This window comes from Dipteris shenzhenensis, chromosome 3 (assembly GCF_047967505.1).
Source record: "Dipteris shenzhenensis isolate YYH24624 ecotype China chromosome 3, Dip_SZ_1.0, whole genome shotgun sequence".
Taxonomy (NCBI): domain Eukaryota; kingdom Viridiplantae; phylum Streptophyta; class Polypodiopsida; order Gleicheniales; family Dipteridaceae; genus Dipteris; species Dipteris shenzhenensis.
In genome coordinates this window covers 17,419,548-17,447,481 of record NC_141598.1, presented here as the reverse complement: position 1 = coordinate 17,447,481, position 27,934 = coordinate 17,419,548, and the positions used below count along the sequence as shown (strand labels likewise).

At 44.2% G+C, this 27,934-nt stretch overlaps 1 protein-coding gene across 4 annotated transcripts in view; it reads left to right on the top strand.

Moving 5' to 3' along the window:
* Positions 1-27,621, top strand: part of LOC147903455 (putative phosphoglucomutase, cytoplasmic 1) — a 55,496-nt gene extending 27,875 nt beyond the window's left edge. For 3 of the 4 annotated variants that reach the window (XM_087372491.1, XM_087372489.1, XM_087372490.1), the window contains exons 4-19: positions 1,981-2,036; positions 2,146-2,259; positions 2,398-2,460; positions 16,447-16,566; positions 16,737-16,837; positions 16,958-17,017; positions 17,154-17,253; positions 17,534-17,691; positions 17,825-17,920; positions 18,010-18,073; positions 18,297-18,378; positions 25,890-26,065; positions 26,215-26,291; positions 26,767-26,899; positions 27,054-27,170; positions 27,243-27,621. In XM_087372491.1, coding sequence (XP_087228617.1) covers positions 1,981-2,036; positions 2,146-2,259; positions 2,398-2,460; positions 16,447-16,566; positions 16,737-16,837; positions 16,958-17,017; positions 17,154-17,253; positions 17,534-17,691; positions 17,825-17,920; positions 18,010-18,073; positions 18,297-18,378; positions 25,890-26,065; positions 26,215-26,291; positions 26,767-26,899; positions 27,054-27,170; positions 27,243-27,314 — 1,589 coding nt within the window. In that variant the 3' untranslated portion in view covers positions 27,315-27,621. The remainder of the gene's footprint in view (positions 1-1,980; positions 2,037-2,145; positions 2,260-2,397; positions 2,461-16,446; positions 16,567-16,736; positions 16,838-16,957; positions 17,018-17,153; positions 17,254-17,533; positions 17,692-17,824; positions 17,921-18,009; positions 18,074-18,296; positions 18,379-25,889; positions 26,066-26,214; positions 26,292-26,766; positions 26,900-27,053; positions 27,171-27,242) is intronic. The other variant, XM_087372488.1, reaches the window with a different exon arrangement.
* The last annotated feature ends 313 nt before the right edge of the window (positions 27,622-27,934 follow it).

Here is a 27,934-nt window from a genome sequence, read left to right as displayed (position 1 = left end):
ACAGTTGGTATGATGCTTGACAGCTTGGCGTTCTTCATCTCACGAGTGCCACTTTTAGAGTGTATAGTGCTTTTTGAGAACTGTGCAATTTGCAATCTTGAATAGAGAGCTGCTTTATAGTGAACAAATAAACAAACAGATAAAGAAGGCATGAAAAACCATGTATTCACACTTACATGCACTGAGTATGAATTGACCTATTTAAAGTTGTCATCTATTTACAGAAAATGTTATGTGCTTTGAGTCGAATGCCTATATGAATTCCAGAAAGTACTATTTGGGAAAAGAGATATGAAAGTTGTCTTTACTATTTATAGTGATTGTGCATAAATTTTACAGAGTCTACAACATGAGCATATTGATGAGATGGAGGGGTATTTGTTTTTGATAGGCACTTTTATTGTAGGTCTTCAAGGTATGCCTTGCCACATGACATGCATACTGATGTAATGCAAGAGATGTGTCACACACACCTACTTGGCCAGTTTATATTCTACTAACAGTGATTGTGCATTAATACCCCTCGACAAGATGAGCATATCAATGAGATGGAGGGGTATTTGTTTCTGATCAGCACCTTCATTTTAGTTCTTCAAGCTAGCACCATGAATTATGTCAGGACATGACCATTTAAAATTGGTGCCTATCTTTAGTCCCCACAATTCTCCATTGCATCTAAGAAGTTCCCTCTTTGGTGGTGTCAGAGCAATTGGTCCTATGTTGTCTGTTGGATAACTCATAGTGGGTTGGCTGCCACATGTCAAGTTTGGCGTATGGTCCTCTAAATCTCCCAGATCAAAACTTTTCATACAGTTTCTAAAAGCTAGTCAGATTTTGAATATTTTGTTCTGATGTGCATAAGAGGATTGTGAAGGTTTTGTGATGTGTTTCTAAACCTTGCTAGATTGAAGGAGTACAAATGAAATTTGAACCGCTTTGTGTTAGAGAACTTTCCCAACAAACGGAGTTTGTCCAAATCATCATGAAATACACTACTGGGGTGCTGGACGTGGATCCCTGTAATGCCATGGAAATTGACCTGTACATATTATTGTAATGTTCTCAGCTCTATTTCCTTGATGTAACAGTTGTTGCCTTAAGTAGCACTGCACAACCCACTTTACTAGAATTCTTCTTGATCATGGATGGTGTTGAGGCCTTTCATAGGTAATAACAAATAATATATCTGACTGGTTGGCGTACTGCATAAATGTGGCAAAGCCTTAGACTGAAGCTGTGAGAGCTCAAATTCTTTTCTCAGGCTTGCATGGCGCTCTTGGTCATAAGAGCTATATCTATAGAAACCTGTACTGGAGATGCTATCATAGAGACAATTCACTCACAAGATTATCTAGCTTGGGAAAGAGCTCTGAATCCAGAGGGCAAGAGAAAGAAATGAAGGGATGTGAAAGCTATGACAATATTCTAGAAAGGAGTGGAAGATGCAGTTGCTATGAGTCAAGTGTCATGCTTGCACGAAGGGCTTTTGACGCTAAGGTTCCTACTTTGGGAAAAGCTTACATGATTTGGTGGGCTTGTGAACAAACTATGCTTGGCATGACAGGGTGAAATGCACCCTTAGTGAAGCTAGACAGACCTTGTTGCACTCTTATCCTATCCATCATGTATTGAAGCTCACATGCAGCATCAATCACCGAGCTGCATATACTTGCAACATTTACTAGGGACATAGTGTGGAGTTATGGCGTATTAGAGCTCATGGTGGCCTGATTTTCATAAGTTGTTCACATACCTTTTGCATAATGTGAACTGAGGAGGATGATGAATCCGGATTCTATTACCTGGCTGCTGCCACCTTTTGCCCTTTTTATTGATAACTTTCCAGGCCTTTTGCCTATTGTAGATTATAAGCCTCCGGGCCTCTGTGCTACTGGAATCTGAATGGATTGCAATGAGATGATGGTTCATCTGTGAGAGATATTCTTTGTCTGACATAGGTCGTTATTTGTATTTATGCAGGGTCAACCATTGTTGTCTCTGGTGATGGAAGATATTTTTCAAAAGATGCTGTTCAGGTGGTTCACTTGTTGGGAATTTGACCAGTCAATTTCCATGATTTTACATTTGTTGGGGATGCGTTATTAAGAATGGCACTTTTAGTGATACTGTGTTATGATATTCTAGATCATAATAAAGATAGCTGCTGCAAATGGCGTACGACAAGTTTGGGTTGGACAACATGGATTGCTGTCAACTCCAGCAGTGTCAGCAATTATTAGAAACAGGGTTGGTCCCAATGTAAGATGGTGACTGCGCTAACATTTGTTTACATCTGAGTCATTTCCATACCACCTAATTCTGAAGATTTTACTGCATTTTGGTGTGCTGTTTGCACACCGTGACAAGTTAACTCTTCCAGTTTCCTTGTTCCATCAGGGTGAGAAAGCCTATGGAGCCTTCATTCTGACTGCAAGTCATAACCCAGGTGGTCCACATGAGGTAGTGCTCCTTGTCCCAAACTTCTGATGCCTTCAAATCAGTCTATGGTTGTATGAAAATCTTGTCGCAGCTGGCTTTCTCGTCTTGGAAACTAACATCCATTTGGTTTCTGCCTGATTATGTGGAGCAATTAATTTTGTTTCAGTGTGTGCCTAAACAATTCTGTATTAATAACATGTGCCATGCGTACGCTTTTGGTTTCTACCCTGTCGTTGGTCCCAATCAGTCATGAAGCATACCAAATCCTTGCTATTTGGCTTTCAAGTGCAGGGCTTTCCTCTCCAGTAGATTGGGACCTCAGGTCCTCTCCAGCATCGAGTTGGTTGAAGCTTGCTAATACCAACATATGCATGTGAGGTGCTTGAAAGCCCGCCTTTTGAAATGCCTCGAATGTGTTCAAGGCGGTCGTTGAAAAGACACCCTCAACCTGCTGTTGGCTTCACGGTTCTATTCTGCCTGTCCTGTGCACCTATTTTCATCCCGAGAGCTAGCAGGTAGCCAGCATGCAAAAGCACATTAGGAATCCCTAAAGGGGTTGCAGGTTGCCGACTGTTTGAGCCCCCCCCCCCCCCGCCCTCTCTCTCTCTCTCTCTCTCTCTCTCTCTTTTCGACTCCTTTCACATATGTGCACAAGTGCAGGTGAACATACGTGTAGTCATGTGCAGACACGGATAATTGTAGTAGTGAATTGCCTCATCGGGTCCCCTGCCTCTCAGCGACATGTTGGTAACCCCAGTTTTTGTCCAGTAGATAGAAGCGCTTAGTCCTCTTTAAGAACTTTGCAATGCAAGGATTTGCACTCCTCATCATACTAGTCCTTTTGGGAAACACTTCCAGTTGGCAATATCCTGGTAAATCTAAGTTTTGTAGGTGAAGGACTCTAGTTGGTAGTCTATAGGGGTTTTATGAGGGATACAGATTTGTTGAAGAGAAGGGAGGTCACATATGTTGTGCCACAAAAGTAGGCATATTGGTGTTGTCTAGATCATGGGGGAAAAGAATCTAGTATAGGTCTCACGTTGTGGTGGGCACGGGAACAGGTGATTTGGGTAGATGATCAATGGATATGGTGAATGACAGGTAGGCGTGGTCGAAATCAGGTGACAGGGTACAAGGCTGGAAGACATTGGTTCCCATCTTGGCCCAACTTTCCAAAGTACACAATTTGCTATAGTTTCCCTCTATTCTGGACAGAAAATTCAATGGTAACCATCCTCAATGTGTGCATGGATTTGAACAAGTACCACGGTGATGATTTGCCACATTATAATCAAGGTGTACTACATGGCTTTTGAGAGGCGTTAGTGACATGGCAGATTCAACAAGATAGAGCAGGTAGGCACTCAGGTTTTTGTAGCAACTACTCTACACTAGACCATAGTTTCAGTCTTAGGGTGATCCTGGAGAAGCTATGCAAGACATTAGAGGGTGTATTGTTGCTTTGGAGAATTCAAGAAAGTGTTTTGCAGTGCGCCCTCACTCTCACTGGACCTGGAGATTTCAGAAGATATAGATACGTAGGTAGACTTATCTAGGACGTGGTGGCACTCCAAAGGGAGAGTCATTTAGGAGGAGGATGGACAGAGCAGACAAACAAGGTTGCTTGATGTCACCAATCCCGTTGAGTCACTACGCTTTTTTTTTTTTGGGCAACAAAGTGAACTTCTATAAAATATGATCAAAAGACCTGCGTAGAGTGAAGCACGGAGAGTGGTGGACACTCTCTTGGGATCTCTAGTTGAAGCATTGCTCAATGGGATAACCAACAATTGTGAGGAAGTAAATATCCAAGTCTTGATATTGATATTTATCCCTACATTAATAACCATTGCTTGTGTTATGGTGTTGCCTAGCCAGATACCCACGTGCCCCTATTTTGTTCTACAAGAATTACTTAAAAGTGGTTTTGGTGCTACATGTCACCACCGGGTTGGCCAAACTATGTGGGTTCTTCCTAGTCTTCCAGCTAGAGGGCTATGTCGATGGAGGGGGGAGTTTGGCTATAAGTGCTCCCCAATGGAACATATAATTTGTGAAGAACCAAGACTCTCGAGAATGCGAATGTGTGCAATGCATGCAGGATTTGAATGCCAATTGGCCCTCCAATGAGGAAAGAGCGCCCTCGTGAGAGTACTTGTTTATCTTTTCAACCTACATGCAAGGTTGGAGAGATATGGCGGATGAATGCAAGGTGAATAGAGAGAATGCTACCTGAGATTACCTAGACACGTGGGTGCACATCTTTATTAATAAAGTAAGTGTCACATGTCAAAATTTGATGCCGTCTAAAGCAGTGGCTCCAGCTCGACTAGTCTTATCTACTTAGATGACCCACCGCCATAACGATTCGGTTGGTATCCATCATAAATACAAATACATGTTACAACATTGGCGTATAATCTATAATAATGTTCTAATGTCTATGAATCACGGATTAGTGATTTCTCCTGTCATGACACTCCCTCTTGCTTGAATGGGTAGAAGTCGTCTTCTGAATCCTCTCTTGTTGCTTATGCTTTTCTCTTTATTTCTGCATTTGCATCTCCTCTTCATAATTTTCAAATAGTCTTCTCTTGATAGTACACGGTCTCTTTTGAATCAGAACCTAAGTCTCATCTTCAAGTTCTGGTTCCTCCTGATGCTGAATATCCAAAATGCAGAAGTACCACTGCAGTGCCTCTTCAATATCTCTTCATTTTTAGAATCCTCTTCTCAATACCAAGATGCTGAAATCCCTTCATAATAACCTGCTCAACAAGCTGAAACATACTCTCAAGAGCTGGTCAGTATTAAACGATTCTCTCACCCAAATGTTTTATTGAACTAGGTATACCTTGGCTATGGTTGATTTTGTGATGGAGAACTACTTAGTCTATAGAAACCATAGACCTTCAATCTCCTTCCGAACTCTTCTATTTCAGCCCTATTCATCCTATAAGATGTTCTACATGGAGGAGAAAATTCTTTATTGTCTATCCATACTCTACAATGAATATACCTACTCTCTATTCAGTTTACACATCCATACACCAGTGTTGGCTGAATGGATAGCATTTACTCTTGGTTCTGTGTTCACCGTAGAGTCCTGGGATGAGGAGGTAGAAGCCTCACCCTTTTGCTTGGATGCTTTGCCTTTCTCTTTTACAGAATTGGTCTTGGCAATTTTTGCTAATAGAATAAGGGCATTTATGTCATGGATGCCCTGGCTTATATTTCTTACATCCAAAACATTTACCCTCCTTAATTAGCTTTTACTTCTTATCGTTAGTCATGGAAGGAAATGGTATCCATCCAATAGGACATGATTGGCTGTTAACATTTTGTACAATAGATTTCTCTTTCCTTTATTGAAAGGTTTATGAGGATTCAATTTCCTCTCAGCAATATCAGCCAATTCAGTGAGGTCTTTCAGGGTGGTTGGGTTGAACAGTTCAAGATTCATGAGCTGACTGATACAATCTCTGGATCGACGCTAGCAAGAACAAACGAACTAGTTAGTGGCCAATAACACTTGGTTGACCACCACGACCCTAGACGCCAAGTCAAGTTTGGCCGAACTCCAGAAGAGGAGTTTCCTCCTTATGCTCTCCATCACAGGAGAAAACTGCTGCGCAGAAGAGATGCCCACACCTACTTGGCATTTGAAATACCTGACGGAGACACTCCTCTGAATCCAAGTGAAACCAATATCAGCTCCCCAATCTGGAGTGTCCTCATCGCTGATCCAAAAGCCATTGGATTTTTGTCAATTTATATGTTCCCCTGCTGCCATGCAAAACAAATCCAAGGCTTAACTGAAAGAACTGAGCGTCTGTGGCGTGAAAACAGCCGTGTCTTTAGCCAGCTCACTGTCCAGGAGCTCATCTTCATGCCTCAATGGTGGTCTCAGCCTAACAATATCAGCTTGAGATCTAATATAGATACTCATAGCTTCAGCCACTAACCAAAAAAGAAAGGGGGCTAAAGGGCATCTCTGACGGACTGATCTAGAGATCTGAAGCCTGTCTCCCCTGACTCCTCCAATAAGTACCTGGCTGCTGATCTATAAAGACCGGAGACCCATCTAATCCAAGCATCTGTGAATCCAAAAACGAAGAAGGGTTCCCTCCAAAAAGCCCCAATCTAACCTGTCATAGGCTTTCTCAAAATCTAGGAGTAGAATGGCCAATCTTTTGCCACTTCGCATGGCCCACTCAGAAGCCTCCCAAAATGAGAAGATGTTATCAAATATCCTTGTGCCATGTACAAAGCCCGTCTGCGAATCGTGAATGGGATCTTTAAGTATTGGGCTGCAAATGTAAACAAGTTTTCAATTGCGAGCTACACAACCAGCTAGACTTTCAATGGGTTGTTATTAGCTGACGAATGCGAGCCACAATCGGCGAAAGCCAAGTTTTTTTATCTTTCTAATAAGTACATATAAAATGTAATATATCATTTACTATTTCGCATCCATGTGCGAGTAGTTACGGGTCGGCATATGCGGACCACCATCTGGCACATGGTTCAAAGATATTATGTGTCCATATGCGAGGGGTTACAAGTCGGCACCACTGGCACATAGATACTTGCTTTCAAAACCATCTATATTTTTTACTATTTTTTTGTAACCTATATAGCTAATAACTACTAAACATGTAATTTCTTTACAAGTTTATCAAGTGGAGGAAAAGCAATGGGAGAAAGGACCCCCACACCTGCAGAGGGGGAGGCTTTGTCAATAGGAGTCTTGATAATAGCCTCCCCTAAAGTGGAGGGAACAAACTCCTCTTCCATATCAAACTTTGCCATCTCTGCGAGAGTTGCAAAAGAGTTCCTGTGAATCATGTTTGGAGCCGGAGTGCGAAGAATTCCTGCACTCATTGGTGTGGAAGAGATAGCCCCCTTACCTCTATTGAAAGAGGTAACACAACGAGGCGAAGAAGAAGGGGGCTGCTCAGGTGGAAAGTCAGGGGACTGAATATCAGCATGAGTGTCAGCTGTGACTCTATCCACGGGTAAATCATGAGTGGGTAACCCCTCCTGCTTTGCAACTGGGGGGACAGGGGTGACTGCATCAACACCTGAAACTATGACAGGGATGTCCCCTGCTTGCAAAGAAGAATGGTCCATGGCACTAGTGGCATCCTCCTATGGTGAGGTAGGAGCGACAACCCTCACTGGTACCCAATGGGGGATAAAAGGAGGATGTGTTGAAGGTCTAGGGCGTGTTGGTACTGAAAGTCTTGGGCAAGTGGCTGGTGCCGAAGGTCTAGGACGGTGTGTCGAAGGCCTGGTAGCACGTGTCGAAGGTGCGGAACGTGCAGTCGGTGCCGAAGTAGTTGTACGAGGCCGAGCTGCACGAGAATACCTTTTAGGTCTTTTCTTTTTCCTTGGGCAATCTCTGGCAAAAGCCCAGGAATCCTACAGATCCTACAATGGTCTTGTCTCCCTGTAATCTCGACTCTTTGTATGAAGAATGAGCCATCATGACACGGAAGCATGATGTGGTCATCCGTCACATTGGGTTAAAAACAATGACCCTAACTCGCAGCACCCATCAGACTTGATTGCCTCTGCTTCCGATGAGGGCATGCTAGGGAGGGGAGGTATCTCTGTGACCAAACCAAACACGGCTCCAGAAGATGCAAGGAGTCGATCGTACATTTGTGAGAGGCCGGGGAACCTAATGAAAAGAGAAGTGACCCGGCTATCCTCCTCCACAAGATCAAAACCCAAGGAAAAGGGCATCAAGAAAATCCTCCTAGAACGAAGTGCCAAGGGACTGGCCTTGAGCACTGTAGCTGCTGATCCGGAGAGTCAAAGGCCACCTGGAGGAAACCTTGTCAAAGCAAGCGAACATCTGTAAGGTGACTTGCGAGATCTTCAGGTAACATAGAAAGCATCCAGTCCTGGCCTATAATTTGGAAGGATGGGACACATGGATATGAGCGAAAAGTGAAATGGAACACTCAATCTTAGGGTCTTTCTTGAGCTGCTACAATTGTCTTGTGAAAAAATAACAAGTTTCGCGGATGGTGAAAGCGGATGTTGATTGCCTGAATGGGTATCCATTCATCAATTAGGCCGGAGAGGCCGACTCAAATGCGCTCCATCCGACCCTTAAGGGAGTTTTTGAGTGAGCAGAGAGGCCGGGAGTAGAGAGGGGGAGAGGAGGGGTTGAGAGAGGGAGAGGGACTGAAGGGAGAGAAGAGGGGGCTGGGGCTGAGGGAGAGAAGGAAGGGGCTGAAGGGAGAGAAGGTAAGGCTGAGGGAGAGAGAATGAGTGGAGGAGAGGGTAAGGGTGTAACAACCCTCGCCAGATCTACTTAACCCTATACCCTGGTGAGGTAATCTGAACTGCTCCATTATCAGAGACCTAAACTGAACACAAGCTAAGCCTGCAAACAATCCAACCGGGTCAGGGCATCCGCCCCCCATAAGGGTTGGTGCAAGTAGCTCATCTCCCAGATGTAGGCTCATCCCAGCCACCCCGGAGCTAGAGGCCCAAACCACTTGGAGAGAACCAGCGAGCCTCAGAGTCCAGACTTGCATCCCATACCACAAGCCCTTTTCCCTAGCTGCTGCTCTCTGGCCAACAAGTCCTGGTCTCTGAGGTTCAGATCCTCAAGACCCCCTATAATGAGCGCTTAGGCTATACTTATAGGCTAGGTATCCTGCTTTAATTGGTTTTAGTCCTATTCTTAGCTAGGCTACTCTAAAGGAAGCGTGCCTTGCTTTATAGTCAAGCCTCAGCCCAATTTGGCTTACCCTGACTTGGCTAGCATTCCACTGCCAAGTATAGCAAGCTAGCTCACTTCTAGTGATCTAGACCTCTCTATTGCTAGCGTAGGTCTATCCTTAGGTTAATCCTAACCCTTAGTTCCCCAGGTCTAATCCAAGACCAAGTCAGTCTCATTTTTAGGGTTTACGAACCTGTAGCTGGTTACATCCTAGTGGGGATGTAACATTCTCCTTTCCTTAAAATAAGACTTATACTGGTATAAATCAGGATAGGAAAATGAACTCGAGCCTAACAAATTTACAGCCCACAACCTTCCATCCGAAAGTCCACAATGACCCACTCGCTTGTCAGCAAGTCTAGGGTCATCCGTCACCCAGTTTCATTAGGGTAACCCATTGGGTAGGTTTGGCCACACCTACTCACCAATGGCTAACTGCCTGATACTCCATTAAATCTGGCAACCAGGAGTTTCCATCCAAAACTCCTCAGGTGATCATCATCACCAAAATATGAACCTTGTGTCAACTGCAGTCTTCGATGACCCATTGGCAGTGGTTCTGAATTCCCCGCCACTAAGTCAGTCTGACGCACCCACAATAGCATCTACAACATCCCATACTACTGGCAGACCACCCATCCGGATGTTAGTATTTGGGTCATCTATGGTGTAGACCTTGGTAGGATCCAAGTTCAAGTTAAGGTCTACTGAATCTCCTAAGAGATTCCAGAAAATCATTTCTCAGATTTTATGTTCTCTCCCTCTCTCTTATAAAGGGATCCCAGACATGTCTTTTATAACCTTGGCCTTGAGGGAGAGGTGCAGGTGGAAATTCAGCTAAGTATCCACTGGGCTGAGTGATGTCATCCAACATCTCAAAACCTTGTCCATAAGGATAACTCTATTCAGAGTTTTCCTATAAGCCAGCAGAAGAAATCCTCATTCCAAGGATTGTTCTTCTTGTATTGCTTCTCTAATAATTACGAATTAACTGTTTGAGAACCCAAAATCTCTGTGTGTTCATAGGAACATAGAGCCTTAGATTGTGTTCCCTTCTCGTGCTGAAGCCAAGCACAAGATCAGCTTGCTGAGTTCCTTTGTCAGCTTGACACTATGCAAGTGAATCCTCACTTCAGGATATCAAGCATTAACAGGTCTCACCCAATGATACAGTTATGAATGCTGATCACTCGTAACAGGCTCCACTAAGAAGCTGCACAATCACCTAGACTTTGGATGCACTTCTTATATTTGCACATCCACTCTGTGCCTTGCTGTCAGTCCCCCTACATTGGAAGTTGTTCCGTATGGTCTCAAGGCAGCTTCAATGAGCTGTCTTTGCATTGCATCTTGCTGGCTTGAATGAGTGAAAACAACCGCATGTCATTCTGATCATGGCTGCTACATCTGGCTTAGTGCATTTCCTTTCTTCCAGAATTTTATAGGGATCTTGAGTTTGCACATGTGAGGCATTATAGGGCTTCAACCCTAGGATTTCTCCTCTCCTCCACAAGGCCTTTGAAACCAGCCCATGTGCAGGGTTTGTGTGATAAATGGCCTATCTTTCTTCGCCAAGTGTAGACATAGACTTCCCTGGTTTCCCATCGATTGTCAACTTGTCTGTGAGAGGAATTTACCAAGAATAGGTCATGCAAAGGAGAGAGAAAATAGAAAGTAGGTCTATATAAACACAGCCCAATCAGGCTCAAAATGAAGATCTATGTCACAGTAACATTACTGATTTTGATAGATGCCTAACTGAGATCTTATCAATCTAGAACTATATGTAATGCCTATTCAAGTAACCCAATCACTTATCTATTCACGCTATCACCCATGTCTCCCTACGCTCTACGTTGTGTATGCATTCTCTGAACTCAAACATGGTATCAAAGCGATGTTCCAATTCTGGTCCTGATGTTGAAAACAAACAATCCCCCATGAACATAATCCTGTTCCCATCAACGTGGAATAACTCAAATGCAAGGCTTCATTGCCAATATAGAAAATAGATTGTCAATGATCTTTTAGCGAATCAGATGGCCTCTCTGTCAATGATTCATTGATCCTAACTAGTTCGAAAAAATTGTCTAGTACAACCAATCCTCAAAGCGTATGAGACTCCTTTGTTCCTCTAGGTGGCCACAAAACAAGCAACATGATCAACCACACAGTATTCCTTCAAAACAGCAGGTTGTCCAACCTTCATTGCTTGCAAAACCCATGGCTAGTTAGTCGAATATTTGACTAATCAATTCATTCATTGTGCCTTGTATTAAACCCACTAGCCTTAGTCAATCCCAGGTAAGACTGCACATCCCATACTACACAACCCCAGCCAATCCGGCTGTCGTTAGGGAGACATGGGTCTAAACAGGTTTTAAGAGCATAGAATGATTTAGGTTAGGGATACAAGTTGATCTCAATAACAGCTTTTAATTTGGAACGCATATAATATTCAAAAGCAATGGAAATAGCACAAAAGTTTCCATTCAAAAGAAACAATTAGAACTTTTAATGCAGGCAGCATCAAACATGGACAAAAGTAATCGTCTATAAATATTTGTGGCATACCAAGATAGACCATTACAAAAGTAGAGCAAATATACTATGCTCTATTCCACCCTTAAGTTATAAGATGGTGGTTTAACGAAATCAATAAAATTCTTTCCACCTACGGTTTCAAAACAAAATGGTGGATGATTACAAATAGAAGACCTCAAAAATTGTCTTCACAAAGGACGGAGTGGAGGTTCAGGGCTGAATAAAGTGGAGGTGCCTTTGATAGGCTTCTCTCCTACAATGCGGAGCTTCTTTCGCTATGGCGTGTCCAAAGGGTGGAACCTTGTAATATTCCATAGCTCTCCATAGCTCCCCCTCCATGCTTTCTAGATCTCGAAGAATTACGTCTGGTTGTCGAGGTGTCAACTCCGGCTGAACTTTGTCATAAATCTCCATGAAGCATTGATCAAGAGAGGGCGTTTGATTACTACTTTCCCTTGCATGAAGTCAACCTTACAAAAGGTAACCTTCCACTGATAGGCAAGGAAAATTCAGGCAATAAACAATTTGCGATCTGTAGAAGATAGTGCGGCTGCATAAGGAGAAGTCCTTCGCAAGCACACCGGAACAAAGCTGCAAGGCATCGACAGTCCTCAGCTTGAAGGGAGCGAAAAACCCGAGTGCCCAAAGCCGGTTGAGTTGGCAGGAGAGAGATATCTGCTGCCCGTGTGATTTCTACTGCCCAAGTGCCCATGCACATAACTAGGGCTCCTCCCTTACTCAAACCATCACACAAAAATAGAGCCCCTCAATCCTTCGTCTAAAATCAGGTGAGCCATACAAGCAGGCGTGCCAAGTAAAGCTCATAAGCTTTAATCTTAGTCGCATGCTATATAAAACAATTATATACGAAGGGGTTGATCAACCTCAGGCGCTGGTCATCCCAAAGGCCAATCATGCAAGATTATGACCCCTTTTCTTCTTTATCGAGCCCCGCTCATCTAGCAGGCTGATAACGTCTTTCGTCTTGCTTTATTTAGCGCAAATATAGCTCTTGCTTTTTCAAACAAAGAAAGCCCCGAAATTGCTGAGGGGATATAAAAAGCGATTTCCCATAATAGAGAATGCTTTAAACACAATCCAGGGCTTCCGAAATAGGACTTGCAAATTTAGGTCCCTGCTTCCTAACTTGCGATTGAATCCTGAATCCTCAAGAAGTTAAAAAGCCTTATCATCCAGCGCAAGCTCAAAGTAGACCCATAGAGATAAACGATCTAGACCCTTCATTCACCTTTAGGATTAGGTCTTTATGCATCTCAGGTGCCCACAATACTAGGGAAAAACACCCTTCTTGCCCACGCACATAACTAGGGCTCCTCCCTTACTCAAACCATCACACAAAAATAGGGCCCCTCAATCCTTCGTCTAAAATCAGGTGAGCCATACAAGTAGGCGTGCCAAATAAAGCTCATAAGCTTTAATCTTAGTGGCATGCTATATAAAACAATTATATACGAAGGGGTTGATCAACCTCAGGCACTGCTCATCCCAAAGGCCAATGATGCAAGATTCGGACCCCTTTTCTTCTTTATCGAGCCCCGCTCATCTAGTAGGCCGATAACATCTTTCGTCTTGCTTTATTTAGCGCAAATATAGCTCTTGCTTTTTCAAACAAAGCAAGTCCCGAAATTGCTGAGGGGATATAAAAAGCGATTTCCCATAATAGAGAATGCTTTAAACACAATCCAGGGCTTCCAAAATAGGACTTGCAAATTTAGGTCCGTGCTTCCTAACTTGCGATTGAATCGTGAATCCTCAAGAAGTTAAAAAGCCTTATCATCTAGCACAAGCTCAAAGTAGACCCATAGAGATAAACGATCTAGACCCTTCATTTACCTTTAGGATTAGGTCTTTATGCATCTCATGTGCCCACAATACTAGGGAAAAACACCCTTCTTGCATCAGCTAGAAGCCTAATCACATATGGCCCTCTTCTTCTCTAGAATTTGAGAGAGAACAGCCCAACCGAAACTACTCCCTAGACTTGTATTATCAACAGGCTGATGTCTAGGTCTATCAAATCCCTTTTTGGTTGCCCTATAGGCATGAACTAGTCCCATAGCCTTCATGGAAAAAGATTTCCAGAAAATACCCTAAACAGCTTGCAAGGATTCAACCTTGTAAAAGAAGATCTATAGTGAATCGTCTTCCCCCTTCTTGTCATGCACAAATCTAGCGCTAGACCTAGGAGTGATCCAAGGCTGTCAGGGGATTTGCATGGCTTTTCCAAAGCCTATCCCCCAATCACAAGCTTTCCAAGGCTTAGCACAAACTTTGAAGATGAAGGGGCCAAGGTCCTATCTAGAACCTCGACCATGAAATCCAATAGTAAAGCTCTTGCGAGATCCATATCCCAGATCTACTCTCGAAACCTCATTTGGAGAGATGACGAGATCCATCTCTAGCGCACCATGGCCTAGAGACTCCCCCCAGAGTGCGAGGTATGATTCTTCTTGATATGGAGTGGCTCTGATACCAACTGTAAAACCCTCGCTAGGTCTAGTTAACCCTATACCCTAGTGAGGTAACCTGGACTGCTCCATAACCAAAACTGTAAAGTGAACACAGGCTAAGCCTGTAAAGCACCCAACTGGGTCAAGGCGTCTGTCGTAGACTCAACCCATTAGGGTTGACGCTAGCAGCTCACCTCCTAGCCGTAGGTTCATCCGAGCCTCCCCCGAGCTAGAAGTCTAAACCACCTAGAGAGAACCAGCCAGCCTAAGAGTCCAGACTGACGTCCCATACTGTGAGCCCTTTCCCTAAGCTGCTGCTCTCTGGCCAACAAGTCTTGGTCTTTGAGGTTCACATCCTCAGGATCCCCTATAAGGAGCCCTAGCCTATACTTATAGGCCAGGTATCCTGCTTTAATTGGCTTTAGTCCTATTCTTAGCTAGGCTACTCTAAAGCAAGCGTGCCTTGCTTTATAGTCAAGCCTCATCCAATTTGGCTTACCTTGACTTGGCTAGCACTCCACTGCCAAGTATAGCAGGCTAGTTCACTCCTAGTGATCTAGACCTCTCTATTGCTAGCTTAGGTCTATCCTTAGGTTAATCATAACCCTTAGTTAGACCCCACGCTGACTCCCCAGGTCTAATCCAAGACCAAGTCAGCCTCAGCTTTAGGGTTTGCGAACCTGTAGCTGGTTACATCCTAGTGGGGATGTAACAAAGGGAGCGGGGAAGAGGGCTGGTGAGGGGGCGGGGTAGAGGAGGAAATGGGGCGGTGTAGGAGAGCAGGGAGGGAGAGGTGGGAAGGGGGTGAGTGGAAGGGCCGGAGTAGGGGGGGAGTAGAGGAAGGAAAGAGGGAGAGAGGGGGCATATCAGGGGGCAGAAGAAGGGGCAGGAAACAGGGGCTAGGAGACGGGCTGAGGGGTAGAGGAGGAGCGGGCTGAGGGGTAGAGGAGGAAGGGGCGGGATGAGGGAGATGAGGCGGGCTGAAGGGGGGGACTGAGGCGAGCTGAAAGGAGAAGGGAAAGGCAGTGGGGGAAGGGGCGGAGCTGAAGCAAAGGAGGGGGAGGGGCTGAGGGAGAGGGAGGAGGGCAGAAAGGGTTGGGGAGGAGCAACAGCCTCAAGAACACAAGCTCCCTAACGAAATTTTTTTTCCACTCATTTGCTGATGTTTAAGGATTGCCCTCGTGGAGATTGCTAGTGGATCTTTGAAAATATCTCTGATTGCTATGCAAAGATTTTGGAGCTCGATCTTGGCAATGTGCAGATGGGGGTTACTTAAATAATCCAGCAGGGAAATAAAATTCTAGTCTCTGCAATGCTCTAATTGTAAGAAGATGGTATTTAGGCTATGGAAATACTATGCTGAAATTCACAAAATCTATTATTGGGTCTCTAGAATGGTAGAGTAGCAAGTGTTACTCATTTACCAATTTTATCATAAACTATGCATGCGTGTTTGCCTAGGTCCTAGGAGGATGGCATATTTATACAGGGGTCTAAAACAATCCTAAGGGATGGCAATTTCATAGGAGATTGTGCTTTTTGTAATATGCAGTTATGAATAGTTCTGCTTTTATGTCATCTAAATTATGGAGACTGTCCTCCGTCCCCCATTCCCTTCCTCCTTTGTAAAATATCCCCAGCCCCTCTTCTCCTTTCTTGTTGGCACTTGCACATAGCTGGAGTCAGTGACACATACACATATGTGAGGATATTCATTTTATATTTCTCTGCATCAAAAATTTAGTTGTCCTGGTGAAGCTATTGCTGAACTATCGTGAGCTGTTTGATCCGTTGGTGTTGTGTTGTTTAGCTGCTCAGGCCTTCAGTCAGATGAGTTGAGTTTTTCAAAACAGAAATTTGTTTGAGCCTCAATATGCCTATGGTGGCTACTTACTGGGTAGTTTAAGGGCTTACCTTACTTGACAGTTTACCTTGACTCTTTACAAATGACAAATGTTGCAATTCACTGCTTGGCTTTATAGCCTTTTCTCATCAGGGTTTCTTTTCCTATGCTTCAGCCCATTTCAGCAGGGCACATTGATTGCTTTATCCCTAGTCTGTCTGATGTTCCAGCTGTTGTCAGTTCTTGATGTTTAATGAGATGACTCGTGTGCAAGGGAAAACCCCCCCCCCACCCCGTCCTCCCTTCTTCCCTTCCTCTTTACCCACCACCTGCTCTGGTTTCTGGAATTTGAGTTGCATGAATTTTCAGGACTAAATTTGTGCCCCCTCTTCTGAATTTTGTCACAGGACTTTGGGATAAAGTACAATACTGAGAATGGAGGGCCAGCCCTGGAAACACTTACAGATAAAATATATGCGATAACAAAGACAATAAAAGAGTATTACGTAGCTGAAGAGCTTCCAGATGTATGCATTTATTTATTGCGTCTTATTTTTTGCACTCCAACTTTTTTGTTTATTCTAATCCTCTGTTTGTTTTAATCATACTGCCATTGTGTGTAAACAAGCGTGGAATGTCTTGGTTCTTGAATCCTGATAACATTTTGGGCAATTTATTAATTTAAGGCATTTTATAGGTGGACATAACCAAGTGTGGAACATCAACATTTGGTGGTTCCAATGGTCCTTTTACTGTGGTTGTTTTTGACCCAACTGAGGACTATGTGAGGTTGATGAAGTAAGTAGTCTGGGTTCAAAGGCTTGCTTTGAGGAAGACAATGCAGCTTCTGTTTACTTTTAATTTAATACTTGCAGAAGGTTTGAAAATTCTATTCCAGCTCTTTACCCTCTTTTGCAGGACCATTTTTGATTTTGACGCAATCAGAAGATTACTCCATCGGCCGGATTTCACTTTCTGGTAGGCCGGACTTATCAATAATACATGTTCTTCCACTTCCATGCAAGCCTATCTGTATTCTTGACCCTGGCAGGCATCATCTTTTCTAAAATTTGCCTAAAATTTTGTGACTTGTTGGTCCATTGCAATTGAGCAGTTATGATGCTCTGCATGGAGTGGCAGGAATCTATGCTCAAAGAATTTTCCTCGAGGAACTATCAGCAAAAGCAAGCTCCCTATTAAACTGTACTCCAAAGGTGATTCAGAAGTTAAACATTCTCCTTTATTATTCCTTGTCACAACACGTTGTGAGTGCCTATGTTTTTGATACACATAAATTATTGTGATAATCAGAGTTAAAAATTTATTGTTCCATATGTCGTCCTTTTTCCAATGTCTCTTGTACTTTTACCCATTGTATTGAATGTGAATACTACAAGGATGCCCACGGAGAATGAGCTCTTGAATTGATGTTTTGGGTTTTCTATATCATGGTACTAGTTCTGATTTTTTTCTTGATACATTATGGACTGTCAGGAAGACTTTGGTGGGGGTCACCCAGATCCCAATTTAACATATGCAAAGGAGTTGGTTCAGCGCATGGGATTGGGTAAGGCTGCTCCTGTAGAAGAGCCACCTGAATTTGGTGCAGCTGCAGATGGTGATGCTGATAGAAACATGATTCTTGGAAAGAGGTTTGTTTGCAATCTTTGCTTTGTGCTTTTGCTGTGGTCTCAGCTTGATGTGAACTTTGAAATCTCTCCTGGAAAGAAGACGTGTACTATATTGGTGCAGTGTGTCTAATGTTTTATCGGTCCTTGTTCTTAGATTTTTTGTGACACCATCAGATTCGGTAGCCATAATTGCTGCAAATGCTGTTGATGCGATCCCATACTTTGGTGCTGGCCTGAAAGGTGTTGCGAGGTGAGGAGAGAGAGATTTTGGAAATTAATTATTTAGATGGTGGCAAGCGAGTTGTTTGACGGTGGTTATTGCATGTCTATCATTTTCAGGAGTATGCCTACTTCTGCTGCTTTGGACGTTGTGGCAAAAAGTTTAAACCTTAAGTTTTTTGAGGTACATATTAAGGAGCAATGCGCCACATGATATCTTGTTTTGCTTCCGTAAGGCTCATTAATGACACCATTGTAGTTTCTCTATACTGTTTTGGTTGATGAAGGTAATGATTTGTGAGTGACTACAGAAAGAAATTACTCCAATTTTCTGTCACTTAATGCTGACCTGCTGTAGAAGATGCTTTATATTTGCACTCCTGTGAATACCCTGGATTCATTAACAGGTACCAACTGGGTGGAAATTCTTTGGGAACCTTATGGATGCTGGCATGTGTTCTATCTGTGGGGAAGAGAGTTTTGGAACAGGTACAATTTCTTTTAGTTTTCTTGAAGTATCACTATTGAAATGAGTAATCAGTCCTTCACTTGATACTTTTGACACAAATTATGAAAATGATAATCAATGATTTGATAACCTTGATTCCTGGTAGGATTATGGAGGCTTGAAATCTGGGACAATTAGCAAACTTCAGCTATGCTGTGTTACGTCAGATACTTAGCATGCATACCTTCCTAGTTCCATTTTATATTTCCTTAATTTTTTGAAAAGGTAGGAGCACACCTAACAGTTCAAAGTTTTCTAAAAAGCCAACTCTTCGAATTGCATGTATCCATTGGGTGCATGCTTCGAATCAACCCTATAATGAGCTTACATAAGGCCCAATGAGGATATTGAGGAAGATAAGCACAATAGATGTTTAGGAAAACATTCTAGTTTTATCTATGGATACCAATTGAGGGTAATGGGAGTGCTAAAATTTTGCTCTGATACCAATGTTAGAGGTTAGTAACGTAGATCATGGGTCCCATGCTATGCCATCAACTAAATTAGAAATTTAAACATTATTTTTCACGATAATTTCCTAGAAACTTGAAAATAAATAACACAATCATGCAAGCATAAACGAAGCAATAGGACACACAGGGCCTCTTCTTCGAGCAGACTACGCAGGGCCTTCGGTGGCACTACTCACCACCCCGATGGCTGTTCATTCACACTCATCATATCCCTCCGTGAGAGTATGATTTATTATGCTATCTTTTAGGGCTGCGTCCGGTTTGTGAACGCAGCCCGTCAGCTATAAGCTGACCTCTTGTATCTTGTTCTCGAAGTAATATAATTAGCACTGTTTTTTCGGCAAAAAAAATAAACGAAGCAATAGGTGTAGCCTTGAGAGAAGGAACAGAAGACCATATGGGGTGAGAATGGGGTGCTGCATCTCCCATCAAGGCTGGTCCTAGGTGTATTTCTATCCATTATTGCCCATAAGGAGATACAAAGTAGATCAGAACTCTTTGCACAGGACAGCCCCTAGAAATGCATCTTTCCTATGGCTTAATGTTTGGAGAAAATTTATGAATGTCGTTTTCACAAAATAGATTCCAACGTAGGAACTAATACAACGCTGTAGGATTCATAAAAAACTGAGCGTAGAACCCAAATGTAGTGCCAAGAAGCACCAAATACTGCCTGCTGGTGTTAGTTAGTAGAAAACATTGTTGATGTGCAACTATTTTACTATCAGTCCTCCTTCAAGTCCTCTTTTCTGTATGCCCCACATGCATGTGTCAGCCTCCGGGGCTTGAATTCACCAGGGTTAGGAATGTAGGTCAGAGTTATCAACAAATCTATAGAAACTAGGTCAAGAAGAAGAGAGAAGAAGTCTGATGAGACAGGTTTGGAAAGATTCCAGGAGGCTAGCAGGTGGTAAGATGTCAATTGGAGATGCAAAGGAAAGCTCAGGGAGCAAATGGCAACTTGCGGTCTAGCTGGCAATTTTGCAAACTGCAGCAAAGGACAGATCTAGAATAAAGGTGACGATTTCAGCCTGGGAGCAGGGTTGCCACCGATTGATATGTGCAGGAAGGTTGATGTTGATGCCAAGCAGATAGCTCTGGAAATGGAGGCCTGTGTGGAAGTTATGAGCACAAACAACAGAGAGGATATGGCTGTCCTGGAAGAGACTGGTATTGTCATGTGCACGGATTGGTATCTGACGTGTACTGGGTACACAAGACTAGCTCAGGTAGCCTGGGGAGGCTTAGAGCTAGGCAGGCTTGATTCTCGGGTTGAGTGGCAAGGGTACGAACCAGTTTGAGGTCTTCGCTATTTTTGGCGCTCGGGGCCCGAGTCTATAAAAGGGGCCCAGGGGTTCAGTTCTCAGTGAGCCGATGGGAGCAAGTTTCGTTCCCAGGTGCTAGGTCTTGAGTCGCGGATGCGCGCCTGCATCTTAGCGTAGCCCAAGGCCCAGTAGCAGATCCCAGGCTTCACAGCGCCACCTGGTGGTATGGGACACCAGGCTGGTTTGGATCTGGTTGGTAGTTCGTGCTAGTAGCTCAGCTCGTGGCTCGGAGGGGACATCTCCTGATTCGGGATCACATCCCGTAGATGTCATGGTTGGGAGGTGAGCAGCCTGCTCAGTTTCTCACGTTGTGTGTGTGTTCTTGTGTTTGTTTGCAGATCAGAGGTTTTAGGAGTGCTGGGACGCGTCAGTTGGTATCAGAGCCAACTCCTGAGGTAGGAACTTCTGATGCGAAAACTTTGGACGATTTCTTCCTCCAAGTATGCCCTAATTTCGAAATTTGCTGCTGCAAGATCTTGTTGGTTCATGGGTTATCGGATGTGGTCAGGATTTAGGGAAAAGGTAGGAAGAAGGAGAGTCTGTGATTTCGGAATTGCTGAAAGGAAAAAGTGAGAGAGGGTTGAGGCGTAGCTAGGAGAGAGTGAAGATGCAGGTAGGAGAGGCGTGAGAAGAGCTGGGTGGTAGGCGAGGAGATTCCGTTGCTGGTAAGGGCTGCGTAGAGGTAGGTGACGTAGGTAGGAGAGGCTGAGAGGTGCGCCATGGGCTGGAAAGGAATTCGGCAGGGCAGGGAGGTGCGCCAGGGGCTGGAGCAGGGTGCGGCCACACTGTTGGAGGAGCTGCTTTTTTCGAAAAAAGCACCACCCTCCAAGTTTGGGAGGATGAGCTTTTTTGGGAAGCATAGCTTCCTAGATTAGCTGCACCATCTCCTATATAGTCTGGCAGGGACCCAAGCTCAGCCATAGCCTCAGCTAGTGTGCGCAAGAAGACCTCCTTGCACATCTACTGGATTGTGCCATCTAGGAACGGCCATAGCCTGCGACAGGCTACCGTACAGCCTGCGACAGGCTACCGTACAAGCCTGCGTCAAATTCCGTACAGCCTGCTGGGGGATTACCGTACAGTACGGACTGTAGCAGACTTCCGTACACTGCAGCCTGCACCGAAACCAGCAACCTAGCTCAGGTAGCCTGGGGAGGCTTAGAGCTAGGCAGGCTTGATTCTCGGGTTGAGTGGCAAGGGTACGAACCAGTTTGAGGTCTTCGCTATTTTTGGCGCTTGGGGCCCGAGTCTATAAAAGGGGCCCAGGGGTTCAGTTCTCAGTGAGCCGATGGGAGCAAGTTTCATTCCCAGGTGCTAGGTCTGATCCTGGATTGAGTCGCGGATGCGCGCCTGCATCTTAGCGTAGCCCAAGGCCCAGTAGCAGATCCCAGGCTTCACAGCGCCACCTGGTGGTATGGGACACCAGGCTAGTTTGGATCTGGTTGGGAGTTCGTGCCAGTAGCTCAGTTCCTGATTTGGGATCACATCCCGTAGATGTCATGGTTGGGAGGTGAGGCTGTTGGGAGGTGAGCAGCCTGCTCAGTTTCTCACGTCGTGTATGTGTTCTTGTGTTTGTTTGCAGATCAGAGGTTTCAGGAGTGCTGGGACGTGTCAGTTGCTCCCAACCAGTTTGAGGTCTTCGCTATTTTTGGCGCTTAGGGCCCGAGTCTATAAAAGGGGACCAGGGGTTCAGTTCTCAGTTAGCCGATGGGAGCAAGTTTCGTTCCCAGGTGCTAGGTCTGATCCTGGATTTTGAGTCGCGGCCGCGCGCGTGCATCTTAGCGTAGCCCAAGGCCTAGTAGCAGATCCCAGGCCTCACAACGCCACCTGGTGGTATGGGACACCAGGCTGGTTTGGATCTGGTTGGGAGTTCGTGCCAGTAGCTCAGCTCGTGGCTCGGAGGGGACATCGCCTGATTCGGGATCACATCCCGTAGATGTCATGGTTGGGAGGTGAGCAGCCTGCTCAGTTTCTCACGTTGTGTGTGTGTTCTTGTATTTGTTTGCAGATTAGAGGTTCAACTGACACGTCCCAGCACTCCTGAAACCTCTGATCTGCAAACAAACACAAGAAGACACACACAACGTGAGAAACTGAGCAGGCTGCTCACCTCCCAACCATGACATCTACGGGATGTGATCCCGAATCAGGAGATGTCCCCTCCGAGCCATGAGCTGAGCTACTGGCACAAACTCCCAACTAGATCTAAACTAGCCTGGTGTCCCATACCACCAGGTGGCGCTGTGAAGCCTGGGATCTGCTACTGGGCCTTGGGCTATGCTAAGATGCAGGCGCGCGTCCACGACTCAATCCAGGATCAGACCTAGCACCTGGGAACGAAACTTGCTCCCATCGGCTCACTAAGAACTGAGCCCCTGGGCCCCTTTTATAGACTCGGGCCCCAAGCGCCAAAAATAGCGAAGACCTCAAACTGGTTTGTACCCTTGCCACTCAACCCGAGAATCAAGCCTGCCTAGCTCTAAGCCTCCCCAGGCTACTTGAGCTAGTCTTGTGTACCCAGTACACGTCAGATACCAATCCGTGCACATGACAGGTATGGAACTTGTAGGGTGCTAGAGCAAGGGAGAGGATGGACTGAAAATGGAAAGATTGAGGGAAAGTTAGGTAACCTGTAGCTAGCCCAAATGCAAAAACAAAAGCAAAATACAAAATTAAGCAATTTGTGCACAGCAGGACAACTGGCAATCTAGATTAATTATGGTGGGGTTAAAACAATTGAACTCTTTCTAACTCATGGTTAAACGTTTGGTTGGATTAACAAAATGTTTTTAAAACTTGCCTCATGACACCTCTATCCTTGCATAACTTAATACATTCTAAAGGTCAAACTGAAGGGCTGACCTAGACTCTCCAGAGTCCAAGGCGCAAAACCTAGGCTAAAGGGCTTAGATTTTAATCAAACTTTTCCCTAGTGATTGGAGACTGTGTTCTCTAAAATTCACCCTACACTAATGGTCTTGAGTCCCCTCATATAATTTTTTAATCTCTTCAATACTGCCAAGGCTCCCCCTCTAAACCATTGAATAATGATGGTAAAATAAATGAGCGAGTAGGGCTTACAGTGTATGTGGATGTTGGTATAGCGATCTAGTGGAGGGTGTAGGACCAAGATTGAGTCTTTGCATGACTCCTGAGGCTCTGCATTGCTTCTGTCCATCAGCTAGGGATCCAGCATATGCAGTAGTATAGTCCTCACTAATGGTCACCAGACATGGTTTGATGCCTGCACTTACTGAATTGAAGCTGAAGACCATTGTCTTGTCAAAAAGGAAATCTCCACTTATTATCAATAACAAGCGCACAAAATAAAAATCATATAGCAATGAAAACTTGAAAATACGGGAAAATGACAGATATACAAGTAATGCGTTGTAACTGATGTTACAAGTATTGGATGACTAAATGTGTTTGAAGGTCCTTTGTGACATGAATTCACATCTTTATCACCTCCCCATCTGTGCGCCCCCAAATGAGGAGTGCATGGGGGAGGTGGACCAGGTTAAGTTGAGCCTGCCACAAGGGAAGAAACAGAGAAAGCAAGACTGCCAGTTGGGCAGCACATGGGCTGCCATGTGGGCAGGAAGCATAAAAGAAGAAAAAAGGGCAGCATGGAGAGTGCCTGGTTGTCACCAGAGGTTGCAACAAACGGAGAAAAGTTGCACGGTAGTCCAGAGCTGATCGGAGCAGATCTGTGGGACGAAGCTTATGGAACTGAGATCTGACCAGCGGGAGCTATACCAGCTGTCTGGTACAGGTGTACAGGCCTGGAAAAGTGCTGGAACATTGGCACTGCAGTTCGGACAGGCCCAGGTCCTGCAGGACCTGGAAAAGATGATCAGATCAAGCCAGAAATGGTCAGAACAGAGGTGGAAGTCCAGGATCTAGTCGGGATTGAAACAGACCAAGCTGGCTGGTTGGATTGCTGACCAGGTTGGTTGGTTGGCTGCTCCAGTTGGCTATTTGGTTGGCTGGTTAGCAGCCTATAGAAAGGCCCATTCACTTGGGCATTCTATCCATTCAGTGAGCCAGTTGTGTGAGCAGTCCAGCTTGCTTCGAGGTGATGGAGTTTATGGTTTTCAACCTTATGAGTGACTATCATGAGATTGGAACTGCACTATGTTGTGTTTTTAGAGGATGAGTTTGGGCATGTTCCTGGATTCATCTAGATATATGCTTCGAGGTACCATCCAGGGGGATTTTGGTCAGCAAGGGAATTGGCTGATGGGAGGAAACAAACAGCTCAAGGGTCTTCACCATTGGCTGCACTCACAACAGCAAAGGAAGACGCGATTACAGAGGAAACTTGTGCCTCAGTTTGGGCTGAGAGGTCAAGGATCCACAGAAAGCATTGCCTTACGAGAGGCTCTCCAGGAGGACCAGTCAGAAGGTATGATTGTGGGGCACACAGCTATTGTATGTGATTGTATCCACATTGGACGGAAATATATTTTGCTGGTTCTACATCTCTCTTTTGTGCATTGTCCATTTTCTGTTTGCACATCTACATGGTACACACTAAGAATAAGAAGTCTGGATTTGAAAGCTACCACTTGATACATGGGCTCAATAACTCTCTCTAGGTTAGCTCCCGCTGTGCGTACCCTCTGTTTTCTAACAAAAGCTTGATGCATAAATAGTGGATACCATGGTTCACATGCTAATGCTATAGTTCTGCCTAATGATCTTTGCTCATGTTTTGAGGATTCATTCACGGAGAAGAGAGGTGTGGACAAGCTTTTAAATAGATTCTCCTAAAGTACTAGGGTTTAGGATTTGTCGATTGCAAAGTTTTGCATGAAATGTTTGCGTGTATGTATGTTGACCCACTCTGCTGCCAGGTGCTGCTGATCAGGTCTGTGGTGGTGTTATAGTAACCATTCCCTGCTGTGGTGGTGTCTGATGAGGTCTCTGGTGGTGTCATAGTAACCATTTCCTGCTGTGCATGTTGGAGTCAGTTTTTTAATCTTATGGGCTACTCACATGATCGAAAACTGCACTCCTTGCTTCTTCTAAGATGATGAGTTAATTCTGTCCTATCTTAAACTTCTGCTCTCGGTTATGTTCTCTCTTTTTCTTGCGATTCATATCTGTTTCTGTTTGCTGCTGATCATTCTGCTTGGATGCACAAGATATAGGAATCAGTGAGTCTAGCAAGGGAAACCTCTTGTATACCTACACAATTCCTCTCTTTCTTAGTAAAAATGAAAGTGTATATTGTCTTGGAACAATATCTAAGGGATGAGCAAGCCTCAAACAGTTCGTCTGGACTCTGAAATCCCAGTGAGTTGAGCAATGGAAAGCCACTTGTAAACCTACAATTCTCTTTCTTAGTGAAAATGAAGGTATATAATGAAGGGATGAACAAGCCTCAAGCAGCTTGTCTTAGAACCTAATATGCATATGACGGGGTCCCAAGCTGATCTTGAGAAATTAATGAATCATTTAGGAGGGAGACCAAGGATGGTGGGTCCCGATTCTGAGAGATGTCGAAATGCAACCAGTGTGCCAACTTATTCCACACTCAGTAGGCCAAAAGAAAGTGTTCTATTCTACTCCCTCTGTTTTCTTGGCTACACATGATGATTGAACCTGTGCAGAGCATGTTGACATATACAGATCTGATAGTAAAGGGATAATGAAGTGTGATATAATCCGGGCAAAGCATACTTGTAGGTTCGGACCATATAAGGGAGAAAGATGGTGTATGGGCAGTCTTAGCGTGGCTTTCAATCCTTGCGCACAAGAACAAAGATGTTGCCCCTGGCGGCAAGCTAGTGACTGTTGAAGACATCGTCCGCCATCACTGGGCTACTTATGGCCGGCATTTCTACACTCGCTATGACTATGAGGTAAGAAGATCCTTTAAACCTTAGGTTCAGGTTTCTGTTCATATTGCATTAGAAAGGACTATGCTTTCCAAAACATTCTGAGTTCCTTTTGTTGTATAGAGACATGCTGAAAAACCATGAAGGGTATGTGTAAACACTGTGGTTTACAGAGTGTGGATGCAGGTGCAGCTAAAGACCTGATGGTCCATCTGGTGAATCTGCAATCTTCACTCTCAGAGGTTAACCGGTATGGTTTTGTAAGCCATTAGATGAATGATGAACCTTCATGGAGTGTTAGAGATTTTTTATTTCCTTTTGCACCTGCAGATCATAGGCTTATGCCTTTTCAGCTAGGCTTGGAAATTCCTATGAGCATCATAATATGCCTGCGGTCTCGGAGGAATTTTTGCGTATGGATCTGTCAGATGCAGGAATGTTTATTTTTAAAAAAGGGGGAGGGGAGCATAGGACTGAGCCACCAGTGGTTGGGAGTTGTCTGTGGAGCAAGTAGTGACTTATTCGTCTTTCCAAGGAAAATTGTTGATAGCCAAAACTCCTTGTTTTTAACGTAGACTGTCTTTGACTCCGTTTGTGTGAACATGCAGTTTGTGGGCATGCATTGTAGTATGTAAGACCATTAGACTTCCCCTGTTTGTATACGTTAATCAAGCACCTGCAATCCTTATCTGAGTGCTGGACTGGTTGTGCAACAAATACAACAGGCTCATTAAGGAAACGAGGCCAGATGTTGCTGAAGTTGTGGATGCAGATGAGTTTGAGTACAAGGATCCTGTTGATGGTTCCATATCTAAGCATCAGGGTGTACGCTACCTATTCAAAGATGGTTCTCGATTGGTGAGTTTATGTTGGAATAGAGACTACTCCCATGAGCCTAAATGTAACTGGATCTTTAATTCTTTAATTTTGAAAGAAGACTGCACTCTACATATGTGTAGCTCGTTTTAAGGTTCAACCTTCCAACTTGTTCTCTGTTTTCGAGTCTCTAAAGGTCTTCAGACTTTCGGGCACTGGGTCAGAAGGGGCAACTATCCGGTTGTACATTGAGCAGTATGAATCAGACCCATCCAAGACAGGAATAGAATCTCAAGATGCCCTGGCACCGCTTGTAAGTGGTTTTCCCTTCTTTGTTTGACTTGTTCAGGATGAACACTCCTGATGAATATTGCTCTGTATGTAGGTGGACGTAGCATTGAAGTTGTCCAAAATGGAAGATTTCACTGGTCGTTCCAGTCCAACTGTAATCACATAAAGTCTCAAAAAAGCCTTCTTTCAACGGTTCTTCCTTCTAGGGCGCTTTTTATACTGTCCAAGAAACATATTGTGGCACTAAGAAAGGTGGTAGGATTCTGTTAGTCATTGATCTCGGCTTAGTTGTTTATGAGAACTGGTTGTCGATTGAAATTTCTGCTTTGAATGTTGACAAGAGCTACTTTTCAGCATATGGAGAGTCTCAAGTGTCTATATGATGGTTTAGAAACTACAAAGGAGTGTGTTGACAACTATCAGCCTTTCTGTGACGGTTGTAGCATTGGCTGATCAATGAATGCTTTTTAATGTTATTAGTAAGATTTTTTAAAAATGTTTTTAATGCTTTGAATGTTGACAAAGAGCTACTTTTCAGCATATGAAAAGTCTCGAGTGTCCATATGATAGTTTAGAAACTACAAAGGAGTGTGTTGACAACTCTCAGCCTTTCTGTGATGGTTGTAGCATTGGCTGATCGATGAACGCTTTTTAATGTTAGTAAAAATTCTTTCCTGAAGCACTTTATTGAGTCATTTGTAGTCTCTCTTCTTTGGTCCTGTGACCTGTGACCGAGGTTGTAACAAGTCCTTCATGAACACTGCTCAAAATAGGAAACATGAACAA